At 48.6% G+C, this 9,326-nt stretch overlaps 2 protein-coding genes across 2 annotated transcripts; both read right to left on the reverse strand.

The window, feature by feature from the left end:
• Positions 1 to 2,141: 2,141 nt before the first annotated feature.
• Positions 2,142 to 5,969, reverse strand: LOC136533755 (monooxygenase 3-like). The gene is made up of 5 exons (XM_066526294.1): positions 5,403 to 5,969; positions 5,206 to 5,277; positions 4,939 to 5,101; positions 4,582 to 4,810; positions 2,142 to 2,883 (listed from the first exon to the last, which is right to left on the reverse strand). The coding sequence occupies exons 1-5, from the start codon at positions 5,744 to 5,746 to the stop codon at positions 2,348 to 2,350; spliced, it is 1,344 nt and encodes a 447-aa protein (XP_066382391.1). The 5' UTR covers positions 5,747 to 5,969; the 3' UTR covers positions 2,142 to 2,347.
• Positions 5,970 to 6,444: 475 nt separating this feature from the next.
• On the reverse strand, positions 6,445 to 8,835 carry LOC136533756 (nucleoside diphosphate kinase 1). The gene is made up of 4 exons (XM_066526295.1): positions 8,650 to 8,835; positions 8,376 to 8,424; positions 7,259 to 7,490; positions 6,445 to 6,807 (listed from the first exon to the last, which is right to left on the reverse strand). Exons 1-4 carry the CDS (start codon positions 8,698 to 8,700, stop codon positions 6,690 to 6,692), a joined length of 450 nt encoding a protein of 149 aa, XP_066382392.1. The 5' UTR covers positions 8,701 to 8,835; the 3' UTR covers positions 6,445 to 6,689.
• Positions 8,836 to 9,326: the final 491 nt, after the last annotated feature.

Raw genomic sequence — 9,326 nt, forward strand, 5'->3', positions numbered from 1 at the left:
TCTACTGCAGTTTGTTTATCAGCCATAAAAACTATCAGCTGAATTGGGTTTCTATCTGGATCCACATCATGAACGGAAGCTCGCAAATCGTAACGCCTCGACCGTATTACAATATTCAGTCTTCAGTTTTGCAACACCAATACCCTGGACCTGAACATAGTGTCTTTGCAGGTCAACGTCCATCATGTTCCGAGTTGTCTGTCTGAGGTTGCCATCTGTTTGGCCATTGTGCTAGAATATTCCTTTCATAATAATTTAGTTTATAGAAATAGAAATTTTGATGAACCCCCCCCCCCCTTTCTAATAGCCTCTTTTATTGATCCCCGATTTCTCGTTAGAATGCGCACAAGATACCTTGGACCTAAACAAGGTGTCTTTGCATATCAACGTTCATTATGTTACGAGTTATCATATGAGGTTACTCATCTGTTTGGCTCTATAGAGTCTGCACAAGATAAAGAACTAAGGGTACAAATGTATAGAAAGTGATTTTTACTCAAATAACTCTCTAAATAATCACGCATAGGGATCATGTGTAGTGCGAGCTCCTGCTATTGCACATATCGGTTTTCGGTAATGCTACAAACAGGACGTCTGATGCCAGTGACTCCCCTCCGGATGGGTGGCGTGACGTGCACCATAACTTTACCTCAGTGCCGCACGCGCCGCATGCCTAAATAAATAAAAAAAACAAAATCAACCCAATGCCACAGATCCGGTGGCGCTCTCCTCAACCCTGGCGAGATCCATGTAGCACGAGTGAGATCTATGGAGGTGGCGAGGCGGTGTTGCAGGGGAGTGGGCTTCTCTCCCCCACTCCGGCGTGCGCGTCCTCCCCACCCCCGGCGACTCCCTCTCTCACACCGGTGACCAAGCTCCCCCCACCTGGCGGCCATGGCACTCCTCGCCCCCATCGCCCACCGTTGCCGCTGAGCCAAGCCCGATACTAGTGGCGCTGGTGGCGGTGGTGCTAGTGCGCAGCCGCTCGCCGCCGTCTCCGACCCCGACGACCGAAATCGACCGACCTAGCCTTCCCATCCCCTATGTTGCATATGTATGTTTCTAAGTGTTTCAGATGGATGTTGCAATTGTTTCATATGGATGTTGCAAAAGTAGATCGGGGGATGTTGCACATGTTGCATATGTTGCAAGTGTTTTAGAGGCATGTTGCAAGCGCTTGTTCAAAATGTTTCATATGTTTTCCAGACGTATGTTGCAATTGATTTGATCTGGATGTTACATATGTTTTTACACATATGTTGCAACAGTATTTCCTAAATGTTTCATCTGTTTCAGTCTTCTATTGTAGCAAGTGTTTTCATGCTACAAGTTGCAAGTGTTTTATATGGATGTTGCATATGTTTTCACACATATGTTGTAGATGTTTCATCTATTTCAGATGTATGTTGCATTCAAGTGTTTCATGTTGCATGTGTTTCATGCTGTTCGGAGAGTCAGGGGGCGCCGGGGAATGGGAAGCGGCGAGCCGGTGGCCGGCGGTCGGGGACACGATGAGGCGGGGGTGCACCTGCTGGGGCAGGGCGAACGGATGGAGATGGTGGCGGGGTGCGTGGATGGGGCGAGTAAGGCATCGGGGCGGGCGTACAGATAAGCACGGTGAGGCACGGGATTTTTTTTATTCACATATTAACGTTTCAACGGAAATTTGCACTGTCCGACGCTAAGCGTCTGATCCGGGCGCTAGCAACTCCGATCCATTTTCCGAGCGAGCGGTTTCTCAGTGATGACTGATGAACGGTTTTCTCACCAACGGAAGCTCTTAGTTTCCAAAAATAAATAAATAAACGGAAGCTCTTTGCTGGTTTGCTGCAGCAAAGATCCACACCTTCATAATGATACATGGCATATATTTCAGTGCATGCGGTGTGAAATTGCCAATACCACGTATGTTTGATGCGCTATTGCAAAATTTGCCTATATATATTGTAATGCTTGCCTTGTTCTCATGTCTGCACAGAATCAAGGACAGAGCGAAGGGGTACATGTTCGCTGTGCTTTCATATTTTGTAAGAACTTTCCTTCACAGTGAGAGAGCTCAAGGATGCTGCGTGCCAGACTCTGAATCGCTCCTGATGCTATCTAGGTCGACTTTGCAGATCCACTGTCATTCACAGTTCGACTGGAATTCAGATAGCTGAAGGCCTACATTATTATCTCAATCAAGGTAAGAAAAGGATCAAACGTATAGATAATTCAGATATCTGTAGACACATCTTGGAACGGAGGGAGCACATGCCAATCTGAGGTTAATATACTACTAATTACTAGTGTGAATCAGCAGAGTCGGGCAATGATGTACAGGAGAAAGCTGGTGTGCACGTCTGTCTCATGTCGACTGCGGCGCCGGCTCGAGCAGGTCGCACTCGAAATTGGTGTGCTCGAGTAACGGACCCAGCCTGACGAGCCTCGGGATGACCACGCCGTCGCGGGCCGCGCACACCGCCGCGTTCTCCCACTGCACGAGCGCGCCCACCAGCCCCGCGCGCGCCGTGAGCGGGAACACGCGCGCCCACCGCTCCGCCTCGTACGCGCGCATGGCAGCCTGGGCCTGGTCTCCGTCCGCGCCGGCACCGCCGGCGTCGGCGAGGCGGCGAGCCAGGACGACGGCGTCCTCGAGCGCGCAGCAGGCGCCCTGGCCGAGGTTGGGCGTCATGGGGTGCCACGCGTCGCCGGCCAGCACCACCCGGCCGCCCCTCGACGCGGCCGGGGCCAGCCCGGGCCACAGCCACCGGTCCACCAGCGGCGTCCTCACCACGGCGCCCTCGGGCGTGCTGCGCATCACCGCCAGGAGGTCCGATGGCCAGCCGCGGACGAGCTCCAGCGCCTCGCTCTTGAGCGCCGCGGGGTTGGTGATCTTAGGCCCTGCCAACAACACCAGAACCATCCGCGCCATTAATGTCAGCGAGTGATGCCGTTTTCCTGGGACAAACCAGCAACCCTGGCATTTGTTGTCTGAATAAACTAGATACCCGCGTGTTGCTCCGGGAACTGTGTTGTATGATACATGGGAAAAATTATGCATGAAGAATTGATAGTACCATCTAACAACACCAGAGTGTTGCCGTTAGATGTAAGAGTTAAATATAAGTTTGGATATAAAATGGATAATAGCGTGAATATGATAAAAAGTAACAATTATCTTACAGGTCTACTTTTTAAAAAACCAGTGTAGAAAATTATCACCATTTAGTTCAAAAATAAGACAGGTAAAAAAATAGTATTATGAAACTCGACAATACTCTGGCTATCATAAGCATTGGAGCTCACGTATACGCGTGCGTCAGACTAATGTATACTTCTGAGTAGAAACATGATAGTTTGCAGAGATCATATGGAGCCGATACTCGTATTAAAAGTAAAATAAACTGCACAAGTATCATATATATATATATATATATATATATATATATATATATATATATATATATATATATATATATATATATATATACACACACACACTGTTTTACAGCGGGCTATAGAATAACTTATTCTGTGGTCACTTTGAGTTACGATAATTACCATGCTAATTTACGAGATTACAGTAATTCCTTACTAAGTGATTTACTGTAACATTGTCGTAAATATTACCGTGAGTTGTAGTAACACGAGTATCGTAAATGCATATTCATGTTATCATAAATTAGTATAAATATTATCGTAAATCAAAGTGGCTATAGAATAAGTTATTCCCATTCTAAGGGCTCACAATCCATCCGCTCCCTAAAAAAATGCCACCGTACCCTTAAAGAAAAAGAAGTCGACTGCCGTCATGACCATGCGCGGATGTCTTTTTATCCACTCGTCCCTTATCTCCTGCACCGTATCCGCCGCTTCTCCGCCGATTACTGCCGCACCAATCCATTCCACTTACCAACATCTCGGCGAAGAGCCTTCACCTCGCGGCGGCGGAGAGGAGGAGGCAGTCGTGGCCGCGCGCTTGTTAGGGTCGGAGAGCGTCAAGCTCGAGCAAGCCATGGGCGCAGATGAAGACCTCGTCGGAAGGAGGCCGGTGGTGGGGCGGCGTCCGACGATGGACGGCGAGCACCAGACGGCGATACGTGGCCTTGATCTCCCGTGCGCTGGCCCTGGCTGCATCCGCCCTGGTCGCGGCTTCTGCTCCCGCGCAGTCTCCTCGGCCTCCCCGAGGGCCCTGCCGCAGGCTCCGTCTCGGCCTCTCGGGGATGGCCGCGGTCCTCGTGGCCGAGCAGCTCAAAATCGTAGCGGTGCAGCCGGAGATCCAGGAAGAGATCCAAATGGCCGAGCAACTCGACGTCGGAGCGATGCAGTCGGGGAGCCAGGAAGAATTGAGGCTGATCTAGATGCGTTTTCTTTTCATTTTATAGGTTGCCGGTGAAGCGCAAGGAAGGTGCAGAAGGTGAAGTGCAAGGGCCCGACATAATGGCTTCCTGCGATAGCTTTGTCTGCGTTTTCTATGCGGATGTGAAGGGACGCACGGGAACACATTGCTTGACTTAATAGCTCGATGGACGTGGCTTCATGAAATTGCTGAGAAATCTGCTAGTGGGGTTCTCCTAGGAGATAGGAGATATACAGTACCTGGATCTGTCCTGTTGAAGCAGATGAACCAGTAGACTTTGGTTGGGGAGACGGGGACAAAACCGGCACGGACGCCTCGGCCGTAGATGTAGTTCACCTTGGGCTCGAACGGCTGGCCGTCGGCGTACTCCGCGAGGCCCCGGAACGCCATGTGCCCGACGTACCGGGGCTCCGAGAAGCCCATCCACCTCGCAATGGGCGAGTTCACTCCGTCGCAGCCGATCACAATCTGCAGACATGCAGAGGCAGTTTTTTTCATTCGTATGTAAAAAACATCAAAACCAAGCTTGTTCCGTTGTTCGGTTTTGGTGAATCGAAATTCAAAACTGCACGAGAATTGTTAGTTCTCTCACTCACCTTGGAAAGAATTTGCCTCCCGTCTTCCAGTTCGAGCAGGGTGCCTGCACGCCCTTGCTCTGAAATCGATTTCAGCTTCGATGAGAACGATATGGCGCTTGGTGGCAGCTTAGAAGCAAGCGTCTCGAGAAGCACTCTTCTCTCCACCGCGCGCACCTCCTGTCTGCCAAATGTGCCAAGCAATCGAAGCAGCAGCTTCCCGGTTACTACATACTTGAAGCCATGCATTCATTCACGATGTTCATCAGGGGATGGAAACTGCAGTACCCGGGAGTTTCTTCCTCGAAGGAGAACTCGCGCAGGTCCCGCCCGCCCGCCGCCGGCGATCGCATCCTCATCCTGCGGTCAGCTGGAACCTCACAGTGCAGCTCAGAACACACAACGATCCATGAACGCAACGGAGCAACGACGGCAGCTTGAGTTGAGGTTGAACTTGAACGCAACAAGAGGGAAGAGGAACGCACCCCTGGATGCGGAGGTACTTGGACCGGAGCTCGTCGGCGACGCCGATGGCGTCCAGCACGCGCCACCCGTTATTGAACAGCGTCAGGGACGTGCCGCCCGCGCGCAGGGCGTCGCCCTGCTCCAGCACGGCGGCGCCCACGCCCAGCCGGCGCAGGGCGACCGCCGTGGCTAGCCCCGCGACGCCTGCGCCGACGATGACGATGTTCTCCTCCGACCGCGGCGTCGCCGAGGCGGCCACGGTAGCCGCGGCGGGGCTGTGGCGTCCACGCCGACGACGCCTACCTCGAGGAGAGGGGCAGTACCGGAGCTGTGGAGAAGAGATCATGGCGGTGGCCAGTGCCATGCGGCGATGACAAACAGGAGTTGGGGTCGGGGAACTCGCAGTGCCATGCGGCTATTTGACTGCCGTGAGAATTACAAGTCTGGAAAGGTGGAGGTTTTGAGCCACATGTTCCTGACCCAGGAGTAAGAGAGCATGCACAAGACACGTCCACCGGTGTGGTGTGGTGGGGGAAGTGAACCATGGTTGCATGCCGTGACCCAGGAGTAAGAGAGCATGCACAAGACACGTCAACGAGTCTTATTGGTAGAGATGACAAAATTTTTTTGAGCGGTCATTGCTGACCATGGTTGCATGCTGGGCCCTCTGCTTTGTTAAGATGACCAGCTTATTGCCCTTGCACATGCTATCTTGCAGAGTTGCAGTCATCACCAAGGTGTTTGATTCGTTTGATTACCTATACCAAAGTCTACACTACTACGCACGACTCGCTATCTGAAATTTTGTTCTGTATGTTCACAATTCCCTTTCAATTCAGAGTTACTAGCCACCTCATATATATGTGAAATGAAGACGAGCAACAGTGCCTGTCAAAACTGTTCGAAAAGCAAATGAAATTACACTGATCTAGAATTAGGGGGGAAAAGATTGGCCGAAGGTTTATTATCACATTAGTTGCTTGACATTCACAGTGCATCAAACCAGGCAGGATCCTCAAGCTTCTAGCGCTTAAAGCAAGTATAATCGCAGTGACCTGACAGTTATAGAACACAAACTTGGCATGCAAGTTTTATTTCAGATCACATTAGTTGGTTCACAATCACAGTACATTAAACCGGGCACAAAGGCAGAAACTCAAATGCCACATAAGTTCGGGCAGACTTAACTACGATGTAGCACAAAGCACGAAATTATGACTCTATAGCCAGAGCCAATAGATAACTCAAACAAAACTCGGTTTTCATGGAAGCAGGCATCCAGTACCAATACCGCGAAGCTCAACTGCTCAAGCCTCGTAGATCCAGGGATGAAGGTTGCTCTTCCACTCAGCCAGACCTTCAGGGAACCAGAGAGCGATCTCCTTCTTTCCGTTCTCCACGGAGTCACTTCCATGGATGACATTCCTATACGAGAGGGGACAGATTTAGTACAGGAGCACACTTGCAGAGATCCAGCAACCATGATTTTATTTTTCAGTAAGACCACACAATCGAGACTAGTTTTGCATGATGTGACATGTACCAGAGATCATAACACTTCTTACTCTAAACAAACCATTTATCATCACAAGCAGCCGTCATTATTTGCCTCTATGTTCTGTTTTTTTTTTCCAATAAACACAAATAAACAATAGTGCTTCAATAAATATTTCAGAATGGAGCATATCATCGCTCACATGGATTATTCGAGTCATCTTATTTGATTGACCTTGGTTGAATTCATAAACCACACGTTTATTTAGACTGAACTAGAAAATTGCCAAGACAAGGACTGGTTGACTTCAATAGCAGCAAAGCTATTAAACTAAAATCGTCGCAATGAAGTACAATTAATTACAAAGAAAGGAATGTTCACCTGCCAACTTCCACAGCATAGTCCCCACGAATGGTACCAGGGGCTGCCTCCCAAGGCCTGGTGGCCCCAATGATCCTGCGGCCAGTCAATACAACGTCCTTCCCCTCCCACACCATTGCGACGACAGGGCCAGAAATGATGTACTCCACCAACCCAGGGAAGAAGGGCTTATCAGAAAGGTCAGCATAGTGCTGCTGTGCGAATGACCTCTCCACATTCATAAACTTCATCCCTGCAAGGATACACATAATATCAATATAACGACTGGCCAAGGATTGATTGCCTTTTGTTATATATAATATACTGTTGTGCTCTATAAATTTCCTTGATGCTGAAACGGAAAGAGAATGTTCAAAACCTGATGAAAGGCATAAATGGTGACGTAGTTTCAACATTCAGAGCATACAGTCAGGAATATCTGCTTTTGGAATCCATATCCTAGAATCCTCATTTTTTTAACAATAGTGCTGATCTGTGGTCCATCGATCTAATTCATGAGTAGAATTTACAACGCAACAGCAGGCACTTAATTCCAGATTACTGTGACCATCAGCTGCCCAGGTAAAAAGGGGCCAACCGATGGGCTAGTGACAGAAAGATAATGGTTTTCAATCATATCAAATCCGCACACAATATTCCTGCTTCCACGTCCAACATTTATCCTAGTATCTTCATTTTTTTAACAATAGTCCTGACCTGTGGTTGGTCTAATTCATTATTAGACTTTATAGTAATGCAACAGCAGCTGAACTTAATTCCAGAGTACCGACCATCAGCTGCCCAGATAAAAAGGGACCAATCATGCCATCATGGGCTAGTGACAGAAAAATAATGGTTTTCAATCAAATCAAATCTCCACACAATATTCCTACTTCCACGACCAACATCCTTTTTCAGATGGTAATCATACCGGCCTAACACCTATTTTCACAAAAAAATGCAACCCAACATAGATAGATCGAACAAATTAAAGATATCACCAGAAATCCAGAATACGCAGATGAAACCTTTGTCTAATCAGCAGGCAAGTTCATGTGTATAACTAGGAAATGTAACAGAAATGAAACAGAGTATGAGGTCCAGCAATCAATTGGAGAACAAAAAGAAACAGCCTTACCTTTAAGATAGAACCCTTTCTTCTCGAACCTACTGATGATGTCCCCGATCTGCACAGGAACTGCCAGTTAAAAACTGCGCACCAAACATGAAACATGACGCGGAAACCCAAACGAAATCAAAACTCGTCCCCGTGAACAAACATCAAACCGCCGGGATCAACAAAGTCTCTTCTATGGAACCCAAACGAAACCAAAACTTGTCCCCGCGAACGGGACTCCTATATCAGACTCTTCTACGGAAAACGGGGAAAAGGAAGAAGCAGATGAGATTACCAGGCCCCGCTGGACGCCGTCGGGCTTGATCATGATGAAGGTCTGCTCCATCGTTCCTTCCAATAACGGGCGATGCGGATCGGTGAGAGCGCAGGGGTGAGGCTGTGGGAGCGCAGACCGCAGGGGAGGGGCGATGGGCGGATGGGGAAGGAGAGGCGTCGGGCGTCTTGGGGTGGCGAAAGAGACGGGCGGGCTTGTTTTATGTGGGTATGGACTTGCTTTTCTGCGGTGGGGTGTGGGAACAGAATCATTCTCGAGATATTCGCCCAGGGGACGCCGAAGTACAGTGTACTGTAGTACTTGTTGGCCTGTTTGGTTTTCGTATGTGTGCCGTGTCGTGTGCGCCCGAGCCGTTGTTTTTGTTTGAGAGAAACTTTGGGCAGAAAGGTTCCTCAGTTTTGGCCCGGCCTGGTTTCCAGAAAAAGTTCAATTCAGCTCCGAGGTCATCCAATTTTGGAAAAAGTCCACATTAGCTCCCTCAACTTTTATCTCTGTAAACTCTAAAACCGAGTAAATCACCTCCTAAACTTTTAAAACCGTTCATTTTACTTCCCTAACCGGTTATAAGCTGTTTTCAAAGGCGGTTTTATCTTTTTCTTATTTATTTATTTCGGTTGAATTTTTGAAAAATCATAGTAAATCATAGAAAAATTATAAAATAAAAAAATCCAATTTTG

This window comes from Miscanthus floridulus, unplaced genomic scaffold (genome assembly GCF_019320115.1).
Source record: "Miscanthus floridulus cultivar M001 unplaced genomic scaffold, ASM1932011v1 os_1181_1_2, whole genome shotgun sequence".
Lineage (NCBI taxonomy): Eukaryota > Viridiplantae > Streptophyta > Magnoliopsida > Poales > Poaceae > Miscanthus > Miscanthus floridulus.